This window comes from Protopterus annectens, chromosome 2.part1, assembly GCF_019279795.1.
Source record: "Protopterus annectens isolate FY-2018-M chromosome 2.part1, PAN1.0, whole genome shotgun sequence".
In the NCBI taxonomy this organism is placed as follows: domain Eukaryota; kingdom Metazoa; phylum Chordata; order Ceratodontiformes; family Protopteridae; genus Protopterus; species Protopterus annectens.
In genome coordinates this window covers 1,086,082,249-1,086,109,802 of record NC_056729.1, presented here as the reverse complement: position 1 = coordinate 1,086,109,802, position 27,554 = coordinate 1,086,082,249, and the positions used below count along the sequence as shown (strand labels likewise).

General features: G+C 34.7%; 1 protein-coding gene across 1 annotated transcript in view; it reads left to right on the top strand.

The window, feature by feature from the left end:
- LOC122794941 (adhesion G-protein coupled receptor F1-like) overlaps positions 1-27,554 on the top strand; it is a 767,993-nt gene that overhangs the window by 856 nt on the left and 739,583 nt on the right. Inside the window, exon 3 of the mRNA XM_044063536.1 lies at positions 5,829-5,999. Within this exon, the coding sequence (XP_043919471.1) occupies positions 5,829-5,999 (171 nt within the window). The remainder of the gene's footprint in view (positions 1-5,828; positions 6,000-27,554) is intronic.

Below are 27,554 nucleotides of genomic sequence, written 5' to 3'. Positions count from 1 at the left end.
AGGAGGCCAGCTCCTAACAATGTGAATACACCAAAAGAGCTGTTAATATTAAATAGAAATATACCAAAAATATATAAGGGGATTAAAGGACCACTCTGGGCAGGAATGAAAAACAATAAATGTTTTTCTTGTGATATGAAGAATTACACTGTTAAAAACTTATAAGCAGCAGAATTGTTACTTATTAATATTTTTTTCTAATCCTGAATGTCTTCATAGGGACAGACATGCTAACATGAACAGTGAAGCCACATATTACCCATAATTCTCTATAAAAACAAAACTGATTAAATTAAAATTCACCATTTTTTGTTAGATAAAGTCCTGTTCACTTAGAATGGAAGGAGTAAGAAATGCTTTGGGGATTCCTCAGTAAAAATGTCAGAGACTTTCTTTTTATAACTCTTACATAGTTGTTTCATAAATATGTTTGACATTGTCTGTGAAAAGTTCTTACAGTACCAGTAAGGACATCAGTAAATAACATCATTTTATAAAGTGATATTTTGCGAGTTTCAGGCCCTATCTTACTTCCCTGAATCAGCCTGAGCTTCATATTAACTTGTTTGCAAAGCTAATCTAAATAGTGATGTTGCTTTATGTGGTTAATACGTATATTCACCTGCAGACTACAAAAGGCTTAATGGATTTATGGCCCCAGAGAATGAAAAGAATGAGGCTTTCAATGACAGATCAAAATTATGGTACTGTGAATTTGGATCCTCAAGAGCTTTATAATCTCAGTGAGTGTAAAATAACAAAAAAAGTCTTTAGCAATCTTGCTGGGTGTTTTCCTTGGCAAAATATTTTCCCATGTTTTAGTCAAATCGATGCAAGAGCAAATAAACAAATTCATAACAAAATTGTTAATATATTTCATTTAGCCTCAACATGGTCTATAATGAGAAAGCTGACAAGGACAGAAATAAAACAGAGGAAAAAAACACTAAGTCATGCTATTTTATTACATGGAATTATGGGGATTATCCTCTAGTGAGAAAAATATAGTCTGTAAAAAATAAATGTTATATTTAAGGAGTATGTGTCCCTTAAGTGGATTCCAGATAAAGTGTATAATAAAAACATGTATGTTTAGGCTTTATAGATATTTTGCATTGTGTTTATGTATTAATAAGACTGAATGTTCAAATTGCTGATCATTTGTGAGAGAAAGAATGAGAGAGAGAAGAAGTTGAGAGGCACATGGGTGTCAAACTCTTCTAGAATTCTATATTATTAGTCAATATCCCTGCTTCATTTAGTTCTTCTTAGTCTACTTTGTTGAATGAATGTAAAGGGTCCTGTCTCATTTGCTTATATTTCCTGTATTTTGGCTTAGCCAGAACATTATTAGGCCTCTGAAATACCTTTAGGTCTCTATTCAAGGTTATCAAGTCTCTTGGAAAGCACCACCTTATCCTTTTTCTTGTCTTTTTTAAGTGGTGCTCCTTCTACCACAGGTAAAGCTGTTTCTCTTGCTCTTTCCTCTGTAGTCTCTGTCCCTCTGTCTCAGTGTGAATGAGTGTGAATGAGCAGCACACTTTCATTTACTTTTTCTTCTATAGAATTTTCCCTTATTTGAGGGAAAAGCAATTAGACCCTTAGTTCTGAGATGACTGGCCTGGAACTGCCCCAATGCAAAGACAAGTCCTGAACCAGCCTGACATACCCTCAGTACACAACAACAAAAATAACTGTGTACTGGAATCACTAATATTGGCTTAAAGACTTTAGCCAAGAAAGGTACAGACTGTTAAAATTAATTTAAAATCAGATCAAAATAAATGATAGGAGGCAAAGGTGAATAGAAAAATGAGTCAGTAGGAAAATAATTACAGAAACAGTCTGACAGTCACATACAAAATAAGTGGCAAGCAGAAACATAAAGCAAGAAAATGGTTGGCATGCACTGTGGAGGAGTTTTTGTGGAAGTATATTACAGAAACATAAACAAATTGTGTATGTTTTACATGTTGCCCCTACTTTCACTTGAGTTTTCCTAGGTCATAATGATTTCCACCAAGATACAGAGCGTGACATTTAGGGTGATAGTCACATTCTCGAGTTTCAGCTTAGAGTAGCAATAATCCATGAAGAGCGGCACTACATCAATATGCAAATAATGTTATCAGAAGTCACTCATGCTGCCTACAGAAATGCACAGGCATTTTGATAAACATAACTACCTACAGCAAGAGTGTAAAAGTACTTGAGGATAAGTATTAAGCAGATACCAAATATGTGGGTAAGGTTTTGCAGACTTTGTATTATTGTGATTCATAGAGATAAAATTAAAAGGCTCTCATTTGCACACGAAAGAACCTGAAGAGTAGGTTTAATAGCACCATATTATCTGGGAATTACTGGAGTTATGTGGCAAATTACTTATGAAATCACAGACTTTTTAAAGTAAGGAAAAAATAGAAATATGGGAAATTATTATGAACGTTCAAAATAAGATAATATTTTGAGTTCACTTCAAGAAATGTTTGTTTTATTGATATAATGGGGAAGTTGTCATTTGTAAATGGGAAATCATTACAACAGCTGTAGAAATGATTAGTGGTCACTGAGAAAACATGCTTTGGTGTCTTTATTGTTAGGCAAGGATGTTTTATTTACTGTACATGTATCTTTACTGGGAGTCCTGAGTGTCACTGTCTGTATTATGATTACAAAAATGTGGTAGGGGCTAATGAAAGGATGGATGTGTTAACAAACTGCTTTATTTACTGTACTATTATGAATATATTCATGATAGTGCAAACATTACATTTTTTTTTCTGAGGATGACAGGTGTTGTTTGACTCATGATTATGTGAAATGTTTTTGTGTATGACTGTGGCATTTTATTTGCAGTGATGGTACAGAGCAAGGATCAAGGCAGAGAAGGGACAACTTTTACAGGATCAGCAAGCATCTGCATGGATTGCAATGGAGATATAGTAGCCACAGCTATGCTTTTTACAATGCATGTGCAGATGAAGGGAAAATATGACTATGAATCGCAAGTGGATGAATGAACACTTCATTAGCATATGCCATTTTGCAAAATTTCTCATTTACATGTTATTATAATTCATTTGCTTATACTTACGCATGGCCATCATGTGTTAATGTGAATGTCTTTTATGAATCTCAGTCTAGCTATGATGATTCACAGACAGCATGGATACAGGTAACACATTCACACAATGACTATAAATACAGGTCTTAGTGACTACGCTGCATGTAATCCTTAGTGTTGCCCTTCTGACATGGTATATGGCTAGTAATAACTGCAAGTGTTAGTTCACTCACCCAGTTTAACAAATAATTAAATACGTAAAAATAAACTTTCAGTAAAGGTTAGAAGTAGGATGGTATGTGAGCAATGTTACGTCTAAGAAGAGGCCTGTGAATATTACTATTATTGCTGATAATTCTAATGAAGGTAAATTTTTTTTGTGTTTTTTGTGGAAACACAGTGACTGTGACAAGATATGAGAATTAACTGTGCAAGAAACTCCAACAATTCAGAACAAGTGCAGATTACCAGAAGCCTACAAATGAAGAAAGGGATAATATTAGCTGGGAATGTATAATGGAGGTTAGGAAAGTTTGATCTTTTTGCTCCTCCCCCCAATCTTCCTACCCACTTATCTGTTCAGTACTTCCTGGAATACAAGGACCCCCTTGTGTAAGACAGGCAAGATCTTGGGACTGTGTGGAGTCATTTATTAGGTTTATATTTCAAAATGGACCTGCTTCTTTGTGGCATGGCCTGCGTGGTGTTGTCTGCAGCACCACCCGAAGACACTCGAATGTGTGGACTACATAATTTACAAAGATATATTTTTATTTACTATTTTAAAGTTTGTTAAACAAGGTCGAGCACTGATCCACGTAGACCAGCGTCAGGCTTAGAGCAGTGGAAATACAACCAAAGAAACAATGAACAATAAACAATATTAATGCAACAGCGGCAATGTAAAGCAGGCAGGCAGAGAGTTATTAAATTAGGATATGTAACATAAATCGACATAATCTATAGTTGGCATGATATAAGAATTCAGTCAGTAAAACTGGTAAGAAGAGTACCTCTACACTATCACAACACCATATAATATAATGTCACTATTGAAAACATAATATACAAAGAACAAAGTGTATACAGTATGTACAGTTGTTGGGCATGGGTGTGTAAAATAAGGCATGAGTCAAATTAAGGGAAGAATGGAAAGGAGGTAGATAGGAAAGAGAAACAGAAAAAAAAACAAGTAGTACTGGGTGGAACCAAGGGGGGAGTCTGTGAGGAAAAGGTTAGTTTCTTTCTTCTTATATTTCTTTTTTTGTATGTTGTATATTGTGGTATATTAATGAATGTTCCCACATAAGCAATACTACTGTTAAAATATTACCTGAATACTGCACTCTAAACTAAGCACATACAACAACACAGTAGAAGTCGTCACGGTCAACATTTTGTTTCCTGCCAATGAAATTCACTGCACAGAGATCAATGACCAGTCAAGCAGGATGATAAATGTATGCTGCCACTAAACAAAACACATATGTAAAATAGATTACTGTACTTAAAAATAAAACATTTCTTTAAAGATAAGAAGCAATGCCTGATGTACAGTGACAGTAGGCTTTGTACCACACAGTATAAACCATGCATAGCACTGCATGCATAAATTGTGCATTTTTTTATAATAAAAATAAAACTAAGTAGAATGTCTTGGTCCTTAGTTGTGAACTAGATACTGCCAAGCAGCCATGTTCATAGGTTCATAGGCATGTACCATGCATGAGCCTGCCAGATGGGGCCCCATACTATTAATGTCAGCTGACCACCAACACTATCATCACTGTTGGAAGGATGATAGCAGGAACTACACTGCCATGTCAGTACATTTCTCCACAGACCAGCACACGATCATGTTGTGCAGGATGCAACACAAGGTAAACATCTGCATGCAGTAGCAGTGTCATACTAAAGGGCACTCCAAGACTTATCCAGGACATAGAAATGGGCTTTCAGCAGGGCAAAAACTGACTCATTGACAATCCTTTCCTTCTTAGCTCCCCTAGGGTTATGGACTGATATCATCAGCCATAGTCTGAGTGGGTAGCCTGTATCACATGGAAAACACAAGAAAGAAAAGGCAGGGAACATAGCAAGGGAATGGTGGTTTTAGCAACATTTTCAAAAGTATACCTACTGATGTACATATAGCTAAAATTTTCAATTGCCAACAAGGTGACCACAAGGCATCCAACCATGCAGAAGAGGCTAAAGAGTGAGCTTATGTGCCAGATGTGAGAATCATGGGCACTGCCAGGATGCTGGGCCAACATATTGCTGATGAATGCCCATGGATCACATGAGCCACATGAGACGAGAATGAGAGACTAGGTTACTTCGTGCATATTGGGAGAATTAATCTTTCTCAGTGCTTTAGCTCAAACTAGTAGCAGTAAGTAAAGAAGAGAAAACTGAGTCTCAAAAACAGTTACAAAAGGATTATTTTACAGATACACAGTTGCTCTTGTTTGCAGTTATACAATGCAACTTTAATATTGAATAGACTAAGTTACACAAATATTCTTGCTTCAGGGTAACCTGCCTAGTTTTCCATGACTATAAAAGCAATTGACTGTGCGTGTTCAAAAATATGATTTCCACAATTGTTTTCATTTTACAATCTTGAATAAACAAATACTTAAAATAAGTGTGTCTCTCACGCCAAAGAAGGAAAAAAAATCAACATTTTATTGCAATTAAAGAAAAATGTTAGTATCATGTTGCATTTCAGCATATTATTTATTTATTTATTGCACAGGTGCAGTTGGTGACAGTCTTCCTTTCAGTTATGAAATAGATGTTGAAATAGCCATTCCACCGGATAAAGTTCAGAGTCTGATAACATTCTTCAGAAATAAGCCACTTGTGTTATCGGTAATGAACAGCTCAACAGTGGTGGGAAATGTTACATCTGCAGCTGTTTCGACAGGTATATTTTAATAGAGGCCTTTAGAGTGCTTACATTTTATTTTCTGAGTTTGTTTGCAAATTGTGCAGATGACTTTATTAAAAAGTAACAGAAATAAAGCAACGCACTATAATAGAATTAATTAGCTAGACAGGTGAGAAAAAGTAATGGTAATACTTCAGGCAAAGTAGTAATGGATTGTAGCTTGTATACGTTAGCAACTTAATATTAAATATCTGTTCATATTTTGACTTATCTGTATAATGATTGTCCCACTAAGGAATTAGACAATCCTAAGTGTCTCTCATCAACAAAATGTCAATGAATAGGGGAAGCCACCTCAAGCAGTGCACCTGTACCAAGCGGTATACCCCAGGGGTTGGTCTTGGGGCCTCTGTTTGGGATATACTTTTCTGAAGTGCAGGCCAAAACCAGTGGGCTATGGCTGACCAAGTTTACAGATGACTGCAGTCTGGGTGCTGTCATCAATTCTGCTAGTGATTTGGACATCCTGCAAATTATTGGTGCCAGAAACATGGTCTCAAACTGAATGTCAAAAAATGCATCATCATCCCCTTTGGGGAGAGTGATGTTCCCACAAATTATCAAAGTAATAATAAGGTCTTAAGCATGCAATCACTCATGAGGGACCTGGGCACCCAGGTTGATAGCAAACTGACTTTTGACCACTATATTTCCTCCATTGTATGGAAAGCTTTCTAGATGATCCACCTCATTAGTAAGGGTATGTCATCAAGGGACAAGGTGGTTATAACATCTCTGTATTCTTCACTTTAAGACCCGTTATTGAGTACAATGCCCCTTTCGGCATGTACCTCACAAAGCACATGCAGCAGCTGGAGAGACCACAGAGGTTCCTCACCAAAAGAATCCAGGGCCTCAAACATCTACCCTACATAAGTAGGCTAAAGGCTATGTCCCTCTACTCAGTCTCCTACAGACTCCTCAGAGATGACCTCTGTTTGGCATACAAACCAATCTCAGATCCCACCTTGATGGGTCTGCTGCATATCCACAAATCAAGCGCCACTCGAGTAACCTGCAGGCATGATGTCAACCTGGTCTGTGGCATCAATAGGACTTGTTAGTGGGACAGATTTGTGTCCCATAGACTCCCCCTTTTGTGGAACAGACTCCCTCTCTACATGAAGCAGAGTACTTCATTAACCCTTTTTAAGTGCAGCCTGGATAACTGGATGGGGAACAGAAAATACACAGCTGGGATTCCACCTGTGTCCCTGCTGGACAGTGGCATCAGGTGCTGACTTGTTAGAACATGACCCAAATTCTGGGCTAGGCTTGTAAGGGCCTCAGCACCAATTGCCTAGTAACTTACTATGGTCATATGATCTTATGAGATGAATGAGGGAGCAAGTTTAAGGGATTTATGTACCACATCTGCCATTTAACAGTAGGAGATCTCCCCCCCCCCCACACACACACACCACACCACACACAAACATGATTAAAAAAAACTGCTATATGTACATTGTACATTTTCTTGGAAAACCACATTCTCAGAAGTCATGTAAAATGGCCCCATACATTAAAACATCTATGTTGTAGTGTTGTGCTTACTGTCGTAAGAACTGGAGCTGTGCAGCACTATGTATGTGTATTGGTCATGAAAGTTAAAAGGAATATAGCATGCAATGGAATTTCATGAAGTTCTTTGAAAAATTTCTGTAAGAAATAACTCCATAATCATAGGTGGCATCAGTTACCAGACCATAGGCTGGAGCGCCTATATCTTTAATATAGGGTATGCATGGCCAAAATGGTGACAAGCTAGCAGCATTATTTTTCTGCTCTGATATTTGAAATATATTTCCGATAGGAATTATGAACTTTAAGATATTCTAAACATGTTTTTAGTGTGTAATTATCATCTTAACTCCACTTTGAAAGATATTATTTGGAAACACCATTATATATATCAACTATTTTTCCTGTCATTATTTTATCAAAAAGGTTCACACTTGCAAATTAAAATGAGTCATCAGAAAACTAACTCACAGGACTTATCATTAAAAAAAGAACTGCAGTCAGTTTTTACAAATATATAAGCACTTTCAATAAAAATGGATAAAATGGGTAATAAAACTGGATAATTTTAAAGAAAAAATGTACAAAACAAATGGAACAACTACATGAGATAATAATATAACATAAAATTTAGATATTGGGAATGTAAGATGCTTTAAATGATATAAAAGTAAAAATGTCAGAAGGAGAACATAATATAGACTTTCTTGTAAAATAAAGTACCCTACTGTTAAACAAATTGATGATTTAGAAAACATATCAAGAAGAAATAACATTGGTATGTATGGTTTACCAGAAAAAAAAAAAAAAAAAAAAACAGATGGTGACAGTATGGTAAACTTTCTTGTATCTTGGCTTCCAAAAACTTTAAACTTACCTGAATCTACGTATTTTGGGATCAACAGAGCACATAGGTCCCTGCCTGTCCTTTGTTGAAGAAAAGTTCTTGTCCAAGGTTCATAATTTTTCATTTTTTTTTTCTAGTCAGAACAAAGAACTGATATCAAAAACAGTGTGGACTAATTCTTCAATTAAAATAAATGACAGCATAATAAGAATTGACAATGACTATTCAACATCATTAATGACAAAATGAAGAGAATTTGACCTTTGGTAAAAGAATTAAAGAAAAGACAGATTAAAGTACATTTGTTGTTTCCTGACAGACTTAAAATATTTCTTTTAGATGATATCAAAATATTTGAAAATCTAGAAACAGCCATGACTTTCTTAAAGGCAAACAAAATACTTGATCAAACAGAAGAAACAGATTAGAGAAATAGTTCTTTGAAGAGATATGCAGAAAAAATGGATGGAAAGTAAACGAAAAGAAAAAACAACTAAAGGACAAATGACTTTTTATTTAATCCAAAGTATAATTTCATATTACATAAATATAATAAGTTAGTTGTTACTACTGTCTTGGATAGACATTGTCCTACTCAAATCAAATCTGATGAGAAGGGGAAACATGGATACATATATGTAAAAGACATCTGTGTTTTGGTTATTATATAAACTTACAAAATTCATTAATATAAAAGTTTTTATAGAAACGTATGAATAATTCATGCTAGTTATCATATATCATTTGTAATGGAAAAATGTTTCTAAAAAATAGCATTTTCATTACTGAGAAATGATTAGTTTATTTAGTGATTATATATTAGTTGTTTATATGATTGATTAATTTATCCTACTAGAAAAGTAATAAAATGATTTAGGTTATAAACATATTTTTAAACATTAAATTAGCTAAAAAACTTTCACAAAGCTTTTTAGGTTTTACAGTAAAAATGCTAAGTCAAGTTTAGTTGAAACTGTACTAATTGCAGAGATCTTCCTGTGTCTTCTTTTATTATTTTTCTGTATTATATTTTGTTCTATATAAAGTTAGTGATTTGTCTAAGACTTAAGGTTATTTTAGAATGATTATTATTTATTATATTATAAAAAAATCTTATATTGAGAGATTATGTGCTTTGGGATCCACTGGTAAGTCCTTTGGCATGTTGTGTGGCATACATGCATTTTGATGGACAGAAGAAGCTCATAGTTATTTTAAACATCAAGTCTTGTGATACAAAATACTTCTCATTGGGTTTCTTTCTTTTTTTCATTTAGATTTTCTGTTTCTCTTCACTGGATTTTGGTTTGGGACATTAAAGGTTGGTGGTGAATGTGGTGAGTGAGTGGACCTGTTTTCCATGTGGATTTAGTTTTTTAGATCAAAGCTTTGTGGCTGTGCTAGCTGACTGCAGTAAGGTGTTTGTGATGAGAAACTTGCATATTAGAGCTTGTGCAGTATTCAGCAGTTATTTTCCTGCCGAGATTGTGTGGTTGGCGACTGGTGCATCTATTGGGGAGGGGGAGGGAAAGGGAATGATGTCGCGAAGGAAAGATCAAAGGTTACTTTAAAATATGATCGTGTATATATGTGTGCTCATAAAAGAAAACAAAATTAATATATTTTATTAATTATTGCTAAATGCTGATACAGCAATTAGACAATACTATTTATTTAAGCTTAAAAATATATAAAACAGATTGCTGTTCTAAGATGATTAATCCTTGGAGAAGACAGCTTTGCACACAGTGTTATATGATAGGAAGGAATTTTATTCCTTTTTTTTAAATATGATATGAAAATTAGAGATTATTAAACATTATTAAAATGTGAAATTAATATGTTAAAAATGATTTAGTTAATTTAAATGTGAGAAAGTTTTAAAAGAAACAATGAATTCCCTACTCAGCTGAATAATTTAACATCTTTTGGGTTGCCTTATTGCTGTCTTATATCGATAGTTAATTAATTAGGACTTTATTAAGCATATACATAAGGCAATACATTTTGTCTTTTAAAGTGATATATAAAATGCATATTATTTGATGTATTAAGGTCACATGTATACTACAATATATGATTTAAGAATGAGTGTACAACTATTTAATGAAATGGATGTTTGCAGTTCATAAGATATTGTGCATTATATTTTCATTTAAAAATGGATGGTTTATATCTCTGTTTTATTTTGATTACACTAGAACATGATAATTAATGCAGTGTCCTAGAAATATAATCAGATGTATGATAAATTAGTTAATTAGTGTCATTAGTTAGTTCTAGGATGACTCAATATTTTGAGAGATGATTTCTGACTTATAATTGTTAAAGTAATTAACTAAACTTAATATATTTTATGATAATATATTAATTGACATTTTATATAATTTAAACTTTCAAATTGTAGCGGGGAAAGTTTGTTTTTGATTGGAAGGTTAAAGGGTGTGTTTGGATAGGGATATTATTCAAACTAGGAGTACTAAATTCCATGGAGGGTGAAAGGTATAAATTAAGTTTAATATTTCATAATATATTTTTTTATTTGTTGTCTACTATTATTAATAGAGCAGGTTCAGCTGATAACTCTGAAAACCGTATATCTGGATCTATCTATAAACATTTAAAGTTTTATAGAAGTTGTGTATTGGTTATGATAAACAAATGAGTAGGTATACTTTCAGTATAATATGACATTTACAAAGTGTATCTCCATTAATGTTAATGGCTTGAACAATGCTTGTAAGAGGGGTATCTTAAATAAATACTTAAGCATGTTGACTGCTCAAGTTATATTTTTTACAAGAAACACATTTGGTACAAGAGGATGTTGATAGGCTTAATACACATTATTACTCTGTATTTACTAGTTGCAGTACTACAATCAGAAGAGAAGAGGTGTAGCAATACTATGGAAGAATTCTATGCCAATACCTAAAATCCGAAGTGAATATTATGATAAGAAATTAATGTTTTGTCTAGTGATTTTAGAAATAAAAGGGAAAATATATACTTTAATCGATATTTATTTGATTCCTGGAATAGGATCAAAAGTTGTAAACAGCAATTTAAGGAGATAATACAGTTTTCAAAAGGGAGTATTGTTCTTGCAGGTGACTTTAACTATATATTGAGTAATAAATATACTGATGCTTCAATAAGCATAGAGAACCTGCATCAGCTACAGTTTTATTAGATTTTATAGATGTCTTTAATATCAAGGACATAAATTAATTTTTTGGAATCAAATCCATTATTTTTGTATGCATTTTTCAAATAAACAGTACACAGTCTAGAATAGATAGAGTATACATTTCAAATTATTTAACAACAAGATTAAGTAAAGTTCAATTAGTTTCTTGTCCATTATCAGATCATAATGCAATTGCATTTGAATTCATGATAAATGCTAAGAATAATATTTCTATTAAGAGAATACCAGCAACTATAACTAATCTAAAAGAATGTATGGAATATTTTAATAAATAAAATCAGACTTTTATAACTATAAATAGTGTAGAAAGTATGTCAGACATTTTTGTATGAGATTCTTTATAAGCATGTTTATATGGTAAAATTATATGCTGGTATATAAATAAGAAAAAAAAAACAGTGGGATAAGGAATTAATAGACTTACAAAGAAAAGTTGATAAGCTTAAATTAGAGATACAAAAATATAATAAAAGCTTACTAAAAGAACTAGATAGGACAAATAAAAATATTTAGAAATGTTTTAACATAAAACCATGATAAATCTGGAAAAGATTAAGATGACTTCATATTCCTTAAATCCTTAGAGCCAACATAAATTAGAAATTTGATCAAAGATGATCATTAAGGCCTATCATATTAAGGAGGTTTATATTCCAAGTAACAAAAAGAAGGTTGTGGAATTAGCAGCTATATTAATGGCATTTAGAATTCACTTTAGTAAAATTAATCAATATATTCAAGCAATAGAACCACAAGATATAATTAAATACTTTATAAAAACATACTATTAAAAGATAAGAAAAAATTGACAAACCTATTTTAATGACTGAAATTAAATTTTAAAAACTAAAACTTAATAAATCTCTTGGAAATGACTAAAACATAATGAATCTCTTGGAAATGATGGCATTTTGCCAGAATTATATTGTTTAATGCCTAAAGAAGCTTTGGTATTGTTGCTGAAAGTTATTCATTAGTTAAAGGATTATCAAATGTTTCTCCATCTTGGAAATATAATCTTAAAAACTGATAAAGATGCAACAAAATGTTCTTCCTATAGTCCAATTTCATTACTAAACATTGACTATAAAATATTCATGGCAATATATGCAAACAAAATTAAACACTTTCTTCCCAAGTAGATAAATAAAGATCTAACTGGGTTCATAATCAATAGGAATTCTTATGATAATATAAAAAGAATAATTACAATAATTTATTACATTAATACTACAAATGAAAACTTAATTTTGGTGAACTTGGATATTAATAGCACCTTTGATTTTGTTCATTGGGACTATTTACTATCTGTTTTGGAAGAATACAATTGTTTGAATAATTTTATGCACCTCATTAAATTTCTTTACAAGAAATATTTTGCTTATATAAAAATTGGTTCATATACTTCCAAATTAATAATTACCAAAGGAACTAAACTAGGATGTATTCTATCACCTTTATTATTTGCTTTAGTCAAAGAGCCATTTGCAAATGATATAAGGTCAAATATGAATATTAAAGGTATTGAAATAAATGATAAATTAAATACTAAAATACAACTTTTTGCTGATATTTTACTAACATTGGATGATTATAGTTATTCTCATCATACTTTATTTAAGTCAATAGAATTTTTTTTCAGAAGATGTCAGGACTTAGTTTTAATGACAGTGAAACTAAGATTCTACTTATAAATTGTAATACAGATAAAATGGACACAAAATTATCCTAATACATTTTGGATGACAACAAACTTAAATATTTAGAAATTATTTTGTTAGATAATATTAAAAATATAATAACACTTTACTAATTGTTGAGATAATATAAAACATCTCATTAATAAATGGAATAAGCTCTATTTTACAATGGAAGAGGCAGACTGTCTTTGATTAAAATTATTATTTTTTTCAAAAATATCATAAATAATACAATCTACATCCCTTCCCCTCCCTAAGGATTGTATAAGACAGTTTAATTATTTGAGTCTGAACTTTCCCTGGTTTCCCAATAAACCCAGATTGGTCTTAAATCATCATATAAGGAATTGGATGGCAGGAGGTACTGGGTTACCAGATCTGGAAGTATATACTGTATCATCAATTATTAAGACAAAAACGTTGTGGTTAAACTCTAACTATTATGCTAAATGGAAAGAAATACAGGAAAAAAATCAGATGAATTCAAATTATTCAATAACAGTACAATATAATAAAATTTTAAGTAACAATTTCCATTGGTTGATAAGACAATATATCGCTGAAAATAAAAACAAACCAATAAGCCCCTGTTATATTACTAATATTAAACATATTTAAAATGTTACATATAAGAAACCAGAATATAAACTATGGTTGTCCTTACTATTTCCTATAGATAGTACAGAAGACAGCATTAACACAACTTGTCAAAAATGATAAAATTTAGAGAAACAAAACTTAATATTTTGGTATCAATTGACAAATAATGGGAAAGCACATACTACAGATTATGTTATGAATAAATTTGAAATGAATAAAGAAATGTGGCTAGATATACACATTTGCCTACAATTTATTAGCCAAATAATTGAGTTAATGCAATCAATAATAAGAAATACAGTCCCTAAATTAATATAATCTTTAATTAGCTTAGGAAGCCATAGTGATATTGGAAAAGAATATTTATCACCACAGAAGTCAGGAAATCCTTCTACGTGGCACACCTCATCACAAAAGGTTTCTCATCCAGAAAAAAAGAGGTCATTGTTCCCCTCTACTCATCATTCATTAGACCCAATATAGAGTACATTGCCCCTTTTGGTATGTACCTCACAAGACATCTACAACAACTGGAAAGGCTGCAGAAATACCTCACAAAGAGGATTACCGGCCTCAAACAGATGCCCTCATGAACCGTCTCAAAAAACTCCAGCTTTACTCCATCGCATATCGCCTACTCAGAGGTGATCTCTGCCTAACATACAAAGCTGTGTCAAACCCAGAGCTGTTGGACATGCTTAACTTAAAGAAATTCCAATCCCATCAAGCTACATGCTCTAGGGACCTAAACCTTGTCACCACAATAAACAGAACATGCCTGAGGGATAGATTCCTATCTCAGAGACTTCCCATACTCTGGAATAAACTACCTATCTATATCAAACAAAGCTCCTTATTAGCACTCTTCAAGAAGAATCTTGATGATTGGATGGGAAATAGGAAATTCACCCCAGGGATCACTTCTGTGGCTCTGCTCGACAGTGGCACAGGAAAATAATTTTCTTGGGTGGAAAAAGCCAGGCTACCTTTTTGGCTAGGCTTGTATAGGTCCCAGGGCCAATAGCCTAGTACCTACCTATGAACCTATGAATCTAAAATATATAAATTAGTTAAAAGTACAAAAATATATTATGAAGAAAAATTTGGGATTATTTCAGATGAATTAATAATCATGCTCTAAGTGAGGAAGACAAAAAGATAATGTTTTCTTCTAAACAAGTTACTCTTTCATTACACTAGAGATTATTCTCCTGGAAATTTATACCTAGAAATGTCATTACACCACATAAAGTCGAACTAAGGTACAAAACAAAACTTAGCTTTTGGAGATGTAAGTTAAATGTAAAAGCTGATTAGCAACATATGTTTTATCAAAGGCCAGTTTCGAAAGAAAAATTGCCCTAGACACTAAAGATAATCACAAGGCCTTATTTAGTTATGTCAGGAACATGGGTGGAAACTCCCAGATATGCTCTGAATTGTTGCATAACGGTACAAAATATACCGAACCTACAGACATAGCCAACATCCTGGCAGACAGATTCAGCGCAAACTTCTCCCCCCCCCCAAAGGAGCAAATGCCTATCCCAACTGAATGTAACCTCCCTGACATCACAGATACACAGGTGAAAGCTGCCCTCTCCAAAGCAAAAAACACAGCATCTATGGGACCGGACGGTGTCCCAGGCTGTGTCTTACACAAGCTCCAAGAAGAACTGAACCCTCACATTAAGTCACTGTTCAGTCTTAGCCTTACTACAGGATATGTACCCAAAGAATGGCGTACTGCTACAGTGGTCCCACTCCACAAAGGTGGTGCCACAATGGACCCCAGAAACTATCACCCCATAAGCCTGACTAGTCTGGTCTGTAAAGCTATGGGGTGTATTATCATGGAACTCATAAACAAAGACATTGGGAGCCTCCAGACACTGGACCCTACCCAATTCAGCTTTGTTAAGGGCAGATCTTGCCTCTTAAACCTAGTTGATTTCTTTGAAACAGTTACCAAAGCCATAGATGAGGGCAAGGTAGTCCATACAGCCTACCTGGACCTCGCAAAAGCCTTCGACACAATACCCCACTCAGGCATCATAAATAAGCTTACCAGCTTAAATATCAACCCCTATATCACAAGATGGGTTGCAAACTGGCTCAGAGATAGAACCCACATGGTCAAAATCGCAGGTGCCATGTCTGAATCCAAACCAGTTACAAGTGGCATCCCACAGGGCTCAGTTCTGGGACCTCTCTTGTTTGGTATATACTTCTCTGAGGTTCAGGCTAACATGGGGGGATTATGGCTGACAAAGTTCACAGATTACTGCAAACTGGGGGCCATAATCGAATCTCCAGCTGACAAAAGCATCCTCCAAAAGGGTCTCACAGAGACGGATGCTTGGTGCCAGAGCCACGGCCTCAAGCTAAATGCTAAAAAGTGCATAGTCATCCCCTTTGGGAAAAACAAGGTGCCCACAAATTACCACATAGGTGGTAATCCATTAAGTATGGAAGAAGTAATTAGAGATTTGGGGACCAATGCAGATAGTAATCTCTCCTTTGATAATCACATTGCCAAAGTGGTTAGAAAGACCTTCTATATAGCCCACCTTATCATGAAAGGGTTCGCATCTAGATCAAGAGAGGTCATTGTGCCCCTCTACTCATCACTCATCAGGCCCATAATTGAATACAATGCCCCTTTTGGGATGTACCTTACCCGACACCTGCAGCAACTGGAGAGACCCCAAAAGTACCTCACCAAGAGGATCATGGGCTACAAACAGATGTCCTATGCAGCTCGACTAAAGAAACTCCAGCTCTACTCAGTTGCTTACCGCCTACTCAGAGGGATCTATGCCTGACATAAAAAGCCATGTCAAACCCAGAATTAATGGACATGCTCCACCTCAAAAAATCCAAGTCCCTTAGAGCTACACGCTCCAGGGATCTAAACCTCAGCACAAAAATAAATAGGACATGCTGGAGGGACAGATTCATTTCCCAGAGGCTCCCCTCACAATGGAATAGAATCCCAATTCATGTTAGACATAGCACCTTGCTCACCGTCTTCAAGCGAAATCTTGACGTGTGGATGGGAAATCGCAAATTCACCCCTGGGATCTCTTCTGTGTCCCTGCTAGACAGAGGCACAGTAAACCAATCTTAAAAGGGTACCTTCTGTGACCTACTTTACAGAGGCACAGTAGGCTAATCTAATAGGGAGGTGGAAGCCAAATACACTCTGGCTAGGCTTATAAATGCCTTAGGGCAGATAGCCTAGTATCTAGCTATGAACCTATGATTGCTCACAATTCAAACCTTTTTTGTGGAAAATATGATTTTACCAGCTATTTCAATGATAATTTTATTTTAACTAAACCTTTGGTATTATTTAATATATCAATTCCTTCTACAAGTATTGCTAGAACAAAATATCATCTTCTTTGGAGTATATTGGCTATGCAAAGAAAGGTTATTACTATAAAATGGAAGAACAAGACAACTCTTACTTTGAAAGAATTTAAGAACATAGCTAATAATGTATGTCAACTTAAATTTGCTACAAGACAAGAACATTCAGAATCACTTCATATTGTAATAATTGGTTGAAATTTAAGACACTTAGTAAAATAGATGATAATCTATAAATAATTAATGTTGAAAGTTGAGCTATTATTAATGATTCCTATTAAGTAGACACATTTATAGATAGTTGAGTTATTATTTGTTGATATTAAATTTTAGTATCATAGTTATGTAATGTTTTAAAGTTTTATGTTATATATTATTTTTTACTTTAATAAAAATAATTAGTAATAAATATAGGGTATGCACAAAGATTTTTGGATTTTATAAATAAGGATTCCTTGGATCAAACAGTTGATGAACCCACTAGAAGGTAAAATGTTCTATATTTTTCCTCAGTAATATTGTCTCTACCTGTTTTACTCCCATAGCCTCTTTTCTTCAGTTAAATCAGACCATAGGTTTGTGACATTTATACTTACTGTAACACTTGTAACCAATGTCTCCATATTTAAGAATTTTTAAAGGGTGAATCTTATACAATTATATGATAAAATCTTTAAATTTGCTCATGATATTACTACTACTGATCTTCACCCAGCAGCCAGTTTCACTAAGGCATTTTATGCCCTTATAGGCAGATGGATAGATATAGCAGCCCTAGTTAGAATCAAGTACAATGTGAAATTTAAAAACTACCTCCCTCTTAGTCAACTGACTTTATGATACGAAAAAAATCCTTAAACTATACAGTATGGCTAAAACTTCTCAGAATGAGGATAGTATAAACATTTCACAAAAAATATGAAAAGCACTATAAGGATCCGTAAAGCAAACCAGGAATGGAGACTATCTTCTGAAGGGAAGCATAACTCTAAGTTATTTTTTATTTATAATAAAAAACTAAGAAATAACACATAACATTGCTTTGACCTTTTAATTGATGGTACCCTCACCTCCAAAACCAACTGATATTGCAAAACAGGAAATTGCATTCTCATAAATTTCACTGCTAAACCCCTATTCAAACACTAATCATCCCAGAATTCCTTATTCCCCTTACCATCACTAAGGAACATGTTCTTAAAGTATTTTCTTAAAATAGAAACACCTTCTGCATGAGTCCTGACAGCATACTGGGGTACTTATCAAATAGTATCAAAGATGCTCTTCCCAAGCCTCTCCTTAAACTGTTTAACCTGTACTTAGCCACAGGCTTGCTCCCATGTCCTGGTACACTGCTGTTGTGATGCCTCTCCATAAGGGTGGCCCTACAATGGCCCATAGAATTTACAGGCCAATCAGCCTTACAAGTCTGATCTGCAAAGCTATACAGCATATCTTAACCGGTATTATTTATAATGATAACAAAAATCTCACTAGGCTTGACTTTCTCAAAAGAAGATCATGCCTTTTGAACCTTGTTAATTTTTTCAAGATGGTAACACAAGCCTTAGACAGTGGTCATGCTATTTATACAGCACATCTTGAGTTATCTAAAATATTTTGTATGATCCCCCATGCCAAAACTGTAGGTAAACTATTCATACCTCTCAATCTCTTAGGGCAAAAAATCTGGACAAAGCCATAAATAATGGGGGGCAAAATAGGGACAATGTTTAAATATTGCTCTTACAAACTTAAAAAAGTTGGTAGAATAACAGGTTTTGCATTAGCATAAATTTTCTGAGGGGTATGAAGTCTGAAACTCAAATGCCCATCATTATTTGCTGATTTCAACCCTCAATGATTTGCCAGCAATTTGCCAGAAAACCACAATTTTAGGAGAAACCGACCAAAATTATGAAGCAAAAATCTGGACATTCTGTGAAAATGCATATGTGGTAAGATGGATAGCCAGCTGGTTGAAAGACCGATTCTACATACTTTGTGTGGCAGGTGCCTCCTCAAGTCACGCTAAGGTCACCAGTTGGGTTTCTTAGAAATGTTTACTAAGTCCTATCTTGTATAGCATCTATTTCTCTGATTTCAAAAATGATAACCAGGACATCTGATTAACCAGATTTGCAGACAACTACAGACTGGGTGCAAATATCTGTAATCTACAGAAAGCTCTTACCCTAGTTAACTCTTGGTGTACCGATAATGGGCTTAAACTGAATGGGGCGGTGCAGTGGTTAGCATTGTTACCTCACAGCAAAAGGTTCTTGGGTTCAGTTCCCAGCTGGTGTGCCTTCTGTGTGGAGTCTGCATGTCCTCCCTGTGTTCAAGTGGGTTTCCTCCAGGGAGCTCCGGTTTCCTCCCACATTCCAAAGACATACAGCAGGTGGATTGGACACTCTAAACTAGCTCTAGGGCTGAGTGTGTGGTACTGATGAACTACGGTGGCAGGGCTAGCCAGACGGTGGTGTAATCCTTAGCTCTAGATGATTGTCACTGTTGAAGTGAAGCGCCACCCCCATGTGCAAAAATGGGAAAAGGCATTGAGGATGGATGGATAGATGGATACAGTATAGAGAACACATTAATTTAAAAAGTAGTCGGGAAAATACACATTTGGGTTAATAGTTCTACTTTGTTCATCATGTGACAACTGTAATTAGAAAATCCTTGTAGTTAGCTTTGCAAATAAGTAGAACTATGTTATATTACTAATAAGATAGGTATGTCAGAGATGTTATTGCTTCCCCTATACTCAGCACTGATCAGACCCATTATAGAATACAACACTAGCTTTAGCATGTACCACACTCAACACATCAACAAACTCTAGGACCCCCAGAGGTTCATAACTAAAAAATCTTTGGTGTTAATATAGTTATCAGAAAGGACTAAAAGTCCTGTCTCTGTACTCTGTGTCATATAGACTCCTTAGTGCAGAGGTGTGGCTAGTCCAAGTAGCACACTATGCTGGTCTCACAAACTTGCACTACACACCCCCTCAAAAAAAAAAAAGAAAAAACGTTTTTTCTGCATAAGTGCAGGAAACCATTGACCCTTACTTACATTTCACTGGGGGGGGGGGGGGGGGTGGGGTGAAAGAAACAAATTATGTTTTTTTTTAAACTGTAGTAAAAAGCAGTTGCTATAGTTTATACCCAACACAGAGTACAACAGTGCTCAGCTTCTAGTTAAAAAAAGTAAATAAAAGAAAGAAAGAAACACTTTTTCTTTTAAACTACAGGAAACTGGTTACCACATTTGTTGCAAGAAGTTATTACAGTTTAGACCACACAGGGTGCGGCAATCAGGATTGACTGCAAATGCAATACCAGCTAGTAAAAGTGACCAGGGCCGGTCTTAAATGGTGGATTGCACCTCCAAACACTTTGCACCTGGGGCAGTTGCTCCCTTTGCCCCACCCTAGCTATGCTACTGCCTGAAGGGTATTTATGTGTCACTTCCATGCTGTTACATGATCTTGATCTCCTATGTCTAGGTTATTATATAGGGACTGGCCAACAAAATAAAAACATTGACCAATAAAAGACTGAAAAAAACATGAAACTCACCTAACACTGAAAATATAACAGAACTCTTACTTTAATAATCAAGCATACAAAGAAAATTCATGCCAAACACTAAAAAAAAAAAAAAAAAAAATATACAAATGCACACAAAAACAACCTGTCCTATATTGTATTTTGCAGTAAGGCAAGCTCCCATCCACTGCCCCCACCCTCATTAATTTCTATATAACAAGTCTGAGATTGCACAACAGTGAGGAAATTATATATTCCTACGATATGTTGTAGTGCAATCTCTCTCAAGAACAACAAATCACATTCATGCATCCACCGATATATACCTACCATTGACATAAACCTCTTCCCAGCCACATATTTCACTCAAATAAGAACACTCAAAACACATTCACATACATTACAGGCATTTATTCACTCATTACTGACATTACTAACAAAAAAAAAAAAAAACAAAGTCGTCAATGATAGTGACAAGCAATTGAATACTGGTAATAGATGAACTACCCACCCAACTTAAACTACCCTCCCCCCGGTGCACCTAACCTCTCCCTCCCTCATTATCATTACCTTGCTACTAACTTCCCCCTCCTAACTCATCCTCTATATCTGTTATTTACATTTATTTATCTCAATGTATCTCCCTACTCTTTTTCCCTACTATCCTAAATTCCTACTCTCAAAACTAACTCCCTCTCTTTCCCGCCTAGCTTATCTGAATCTTTTTCCTGTTTTAGATTTACTTTTATACATATGCAGACATCAGCTCTACCCCATGAACCTAAGCAGAAATGAATAAGACCCCTTAGTTGATTTTGTCCTGCTGTTTAAGCCTGCACAACTAATAAAAGACACAACATGTAGTCATACTCATCTCTATGTCATGCTTATCTTGCTCTTATTCAGAGATCTTTTAATCTTGTTCTTAACTTCAAACAATAGTTCATACAATAAACGTCTTCCTTGAAGTGATGTCACATATTATCCTGAAAGTACTTTTTTAAATGAATGTATATAATTAATTTTATTCTTAGTTTCTGATGTCATATTATGTCATGCATTTATTTTTGTATTATTGCTTGCCTTACACAATTGGAGCTTTTCTCCTTAGGCTCCCGCTGAAAAAGAGCCTGTCCAGTCGGACTAACTCGGTCAACAAATGTCAAATAAATATATAAATAAACACCCTCTTCACACACAATGCAACACCTACCTCTAGGAATCTCTCTCTACAACACACTCAGACAACCGACACATTCAAACAACCTGGTCTTGCACAAATATGCACTTAAACAAATGTACAGTCACTCTGCCTACACACCTACCAAACATGTAAATCAAAATGAATAGTTGACCAAACAACATGCACTTATCTCAGTAAGATAAGCAGCAAAGTTAACACTAGAACTAGATACCTGAACTTCATCAACAGATTGAAGACAATGGAATGGAGTGGATTGAAGACATTGGTAATCTCCAAACTCTGGACCCCACCCAGTTCGGGTTTGTAAAAGGCAGATCATGTCTCCTAAACCTGATAGACTTCTTTGAAGCAGTCACCAAAGCTGTAGATGAGGGTAAGGTGGGTCACACAGCCTATCTAGATCTCGCCAAGGCTTTCAACACCATCCCTCACTCTGGAATTATAGATAAGCTCACTAAACTATGTATAAATCCCTATGTCACAAGATGGGTTGCCAACTGGCTCACTGACAGAATCCACACTGTGAAAGTAGCAGACTCCAAATCCGACTTCAGACCAGTGACAAGTGGAGTACCACAGGGTTCAGTCCTGGGTCCTCTCCTGTTTGGTATCTACTTCTCTGAAGTACAGGCTAACACAGAAGGACTTTGGCTAACAAAGTTCGCAGATGACTGCAAACTAGGAGCCATAATTGAAACTCCTAACGATGTTAAGTTAGGTGGTAGTCTACTTAACACCAAAAGTGTGATGAGACCTTGGGACACAGGTGGAAAGTAGTCTCTCCTTTGATAGTCACATCACCAGAGTAGTCAGAAAATCCTTCTATGTGGCACACCTCATCACAAAAGGCTTCTCATTCAGGAAAAAAGAGGTCATTGTTCCCCTCTACTCATCACTCATTAGACCCATTATAAAGTACAATGCCCTTTTTGGTATGTATCTCACAAGACATCTACAGCAACTGGAAAGGCCACAGAAATACCTCACTAAGAGGATTACCGGCCTCAAACAGATGCCCTACTCAGACCGTCTCAAAAAACGACAGCTTTATTCCATTGCATGTTGCCTACTCAGAGGCGATCTCTGCCTAACATACAAAGCTATGTCAAATCCGGAGCTGTTGGACATGCTTCACTTAATGAAATCCCAATCCCTCCAAACTACACACTCTAGGGACAAAAACCTTGTCACCAAAATAAACAGAACATGCTGGAGGGATAGATTCCTGTCCCAGAGACTTCCCATACTCTGGAACAAACTACCTATCTATATCAGACAAAGCTCCTCATTAGCACTCTTCAAAAAAAATCTTGATGATTGAATGGGAAAAAGGAAATTCACGAAAATAATCCAAAGAATCCACACAAGAGAATGCTGAGAACAAAACTTTATAAAACGCAAAGCTTTCAGGTATAACCCTTTTTCAATACTGAATACAAACATATAAAAAGCATCTGCTTTTATACAAGCCAGGAAATCACATGACTGCAGCCAAAGTCACATGACAAATTTGAAAAAACTTCAATAAACTAAAAAGTTTATAAGAAGTATGCATAAGAATAGTAAAGCATATATATGTGAAAAATAGTAAAGCATATATATGTAAAAAATATATATATATAAAAAATATATATAAAGGCATAACAATAGAACAATTTATTACATAGTAAAACATAATATAATACTCATTTCAGATTGCGTTGTAATCTAACAAGAATAGGTTTGATACTGACAGTACTATTAATACCAGGGGGGCTCTGCCAGCTCCCAAACGCACTATCCATTGATATTCTTTAGTCTCAAGATAGTTATTAGTATCACCACACCTATTCGATGGAACAACTAAATCTATAACCCTAAATCTAAATGTATGCGTATTCCCATTAGACTCGATATGCTTAAATAAAGCATTGTTAGCACACTGTCTCCTTATTTCCGACTTGTGTTCAATAATCCTATCCTTGAGTCTACGTGTAGTCTTACCAACGTAGTATGCAGGGCATGCAATACATGATGCCATGTATACTACGTTGGCAGAAGTACAGGTGGCTCTAATATGGAATTTATATATATAATGTGTTTTCGAATGTATATATGTGGCAGATTCCAAACTATTAACCAAGTCAGAACAGCAGGAGCAATGATGACATTGAAAGGTGCCAAAATGGGATTCAGAATATAAAAGTCTGTCAGAAGACAGTACAGAATGAGGACGAAAGTCCTTGTAGCATAGCATACTTTTAAGGTTTCTCATATTTCTAAAACTAAAAAATGGTTTATCACCCAGCAATTTTAAAAGTTCAGGTGATGCCATTAAAATAGGCCAATATTTATAAATTGTACGTTTGACAAGAGTGATCTTACTACCAAAACCAGTAACATATCTAAACCTCTGATGCATATCAGTATTAAGAGTAGTATTAACTCTAGTACCAGGGACTATAAGTTGTGGGTTTCTAAAATAAGGTGGATATAAAGAATATCTATTATTAGAAACATGATCTTTAAGTTCATTCAAAGTAGTAACAGCATAACCACAATCAAGGAAATCCTTGCACGTTTCAGATATCTGCATGTTAAAAATAGCATCATCTGTATTGAGTCTACTGACTCTAATAAATTGAGATTTAACCACACCCCGGAAGACATGTGGGGCATGCATACTATCTGCATGTACATATCTACCTATATGTGTTTCTTTTTTAAAAACAGTAGTATTAAGAGAGCCATTACTTAAAAAGATACTAACATCAAGAAAAGAAGCCTCTTTACTAGTAATAGTTGATTTAAACTTTAAAAAGGCTGTAGTACTATTCAAACTTAATATGTACTGCTCCAAACTAGAGGTGGAGCCCTTCCAAATTAAGAAACAGTCATCAACGAAACGTTGATAAAACACAACACGTGTATCCAAAAAGTTTACACCATCATGTAAATTATCTAGTTCCCACTGGTATAGCACTAGATTTGCATACGTATTGGCCACGGGGGTGCCCATAGCAACCCCGTTGACCTGTAAATATGGTTGTTGATTAAAGATAAACACATTGTTACTAAGTACAAGATCCAAAAGTTGGCATATATTTTGTATGGAGTCATAAGTCAGAGATTTATCAGCTGTTAAAAATTTTCTTATAGACTCTACACCATACAAATTAGGAATGACGGTGAACAGTGAAACAATATCTAATGTAACAAATAAAAGATCATCAAAATTCCATAATTCACTATAATACCAGGTGGATAGTTTAGATAAAAAATCACCAGTGTCCTTTATAACAAAATTACATTTGTCTAGAAATGGAAAGAGTTGTTTTTGAAGGTACACCGAAATAGGTTCGGTGACCCATCCATTGCCAGAGACAATGGGCCTCATAGGAGGGTCCAGCTGGCATTTGTGTATTTTTGGAAGTCCATACAACTGTGGTATGGTTGGACACGGTACAGAAAAGTAATGAAACAATTCTAAATCAATATTATTATTGAATTGCAAATCATAAATACACAAATTAATATTAGTGATATGTTTCTTAGCATCTAATAAACAGATTTTTTTGAAAGATAAATGATCAGCTAGCAACTTTTCCATTGATAGATTATACCAAGCCCTGTCCATGATTACAATGCTGCCACCTTTGTCAGCCTGTTTAATAATAATCTCCTCATTGCGTTTAAGATTTTCCAACGCAAGGTGTTGTTCATAGCTCATATTATAACTAAACATCTTATCATGGACTTTATACTGTTCTCTAAAATCAGCTTCACAAACATTATGAAAAGCAACTGTAAAAGTACATATAAAGGTATGAAAGCACTACGTTTTTTAAGAACATTACTAGAGTCAGAATTGTTGTTAAATAGTAGTTTTAGATTCAGATTTGTCACGAACACTTTAAGGTTAGTAATAATACTAACCTAATCCAAACTTCCCATAGGTATAAAGTTTAATCCCTTAGAAAGAAGAGATATATGAGAGTCATTCAGGACAAAAGAAGAGAGGTTAAAAACTCCTCTTACTGTCTGCGGGCATTCTTGCCTTGTCTCATAGGGCTGTCGTTTTTTCATTTCGTCGATGCAGTTTCTTGCCTCGTAATAGAGGATTCCCTTTTCTTTATGTGCTCCTGCACGCGTTCCGGTTTCTCCAACTGGAAGCATTTCTCTACGAAGTTTAAAGTAGATTGATGAATTTTCTTGTTTGCTTGTTGTACATCCATCACCGAAGCCGGGGCAGTAACTGAAGTTTCCTTCACTGGCGCCATTACAGCGTCAGCATTAGTAGAAGAAGGAGTGGTTATAGATTCAGTAAAATTTAAAGCGACATTGTCCTTTAGTGGAGGATCGGCGCCAATATTCAAACTAGAGATGGATGGTTGAAAATCATCTAATACCCTCACAGAAGTGCCAGTATAAGTTTTTTGAGTAGACACTTTTGGTATAAAGTCTCTTGAGTCATTCCTCGGCCAAGAGAAGATGTGACCCAAACGAAAATCATTAATATCTCGGGAAAGTTTTTGTTTCTTAACTATCTCGAGTTTATCATCTAGTTCATGAAGTTTGTTAAACAAAGAATGATATCTGGAAGACATATCAGGAAAACAAGCCAAAGATTTAAGTTCTTCATCTAGCTTGATAATCTCAGTTTTTAATTCTTGTTCAACAGATTGGAAATAATCATTCATCAGTGACATATAGTCTAAACTGAGTTTTAAATTCAGTTGCTGCCATCTTTTGAGCAGCCCGGGATATACATTCCCATAAGATGGCATTTTTAGGATCCTAAGACCCCGAGGAGCTATTCCCATTTTGAGATAGGCAGAAAAGCTGAATCTCTGCCACTGAAAACGTTTGAATGAACCTACTTTTCATTCAAAAAGCATGATTTTATGATTAAAAACATCAATATCACCTTTAGGTAGACTATCCAAGTTGACCTGCGTTCCATTCTCAGGAGCAATAACAGGAACAAAATCCAATAAGGGATTTACCTCTTGCATAAGTAGGGACTGTAGTGATTCCATTTTTAAGTGTTGAATAACAGGCTGCAAAAAGAGGCTACCAAATGTAGTTACTCAACAGTCCAGCAAAGTAGCACAAATAGCAGAAAGAAATAAAATGCTGAAAATAATCCAAAGAATCCACACAAGAGAATGCTGAGAACAAAACTTTATAAAACGCAAAGCTTTCGGGTATAACCCTTTTTCAATACTGAATACAAACATATAAAAAGCATCTGCTTTTATACAAGCCAGGAAATCACATGACTGCAGCCAAAGTCACATGACAAATTTGAAAAAACTTTAATAAATTGAAAAGTTTATAAGAAGTATGCATAAGAATAGTAAAGCATATATATGTGAAAAATAGTAAAGCATATATATGTAAAAAATATATATATATAAAAAATATATATAAAGGCATAACAATAGACAATTTATTACATAGTAAAACATAATATAATACTCATTTCAGATTGCATTGTAATCTAACAAGAATAGGTTTGATACTGACAGTACTAT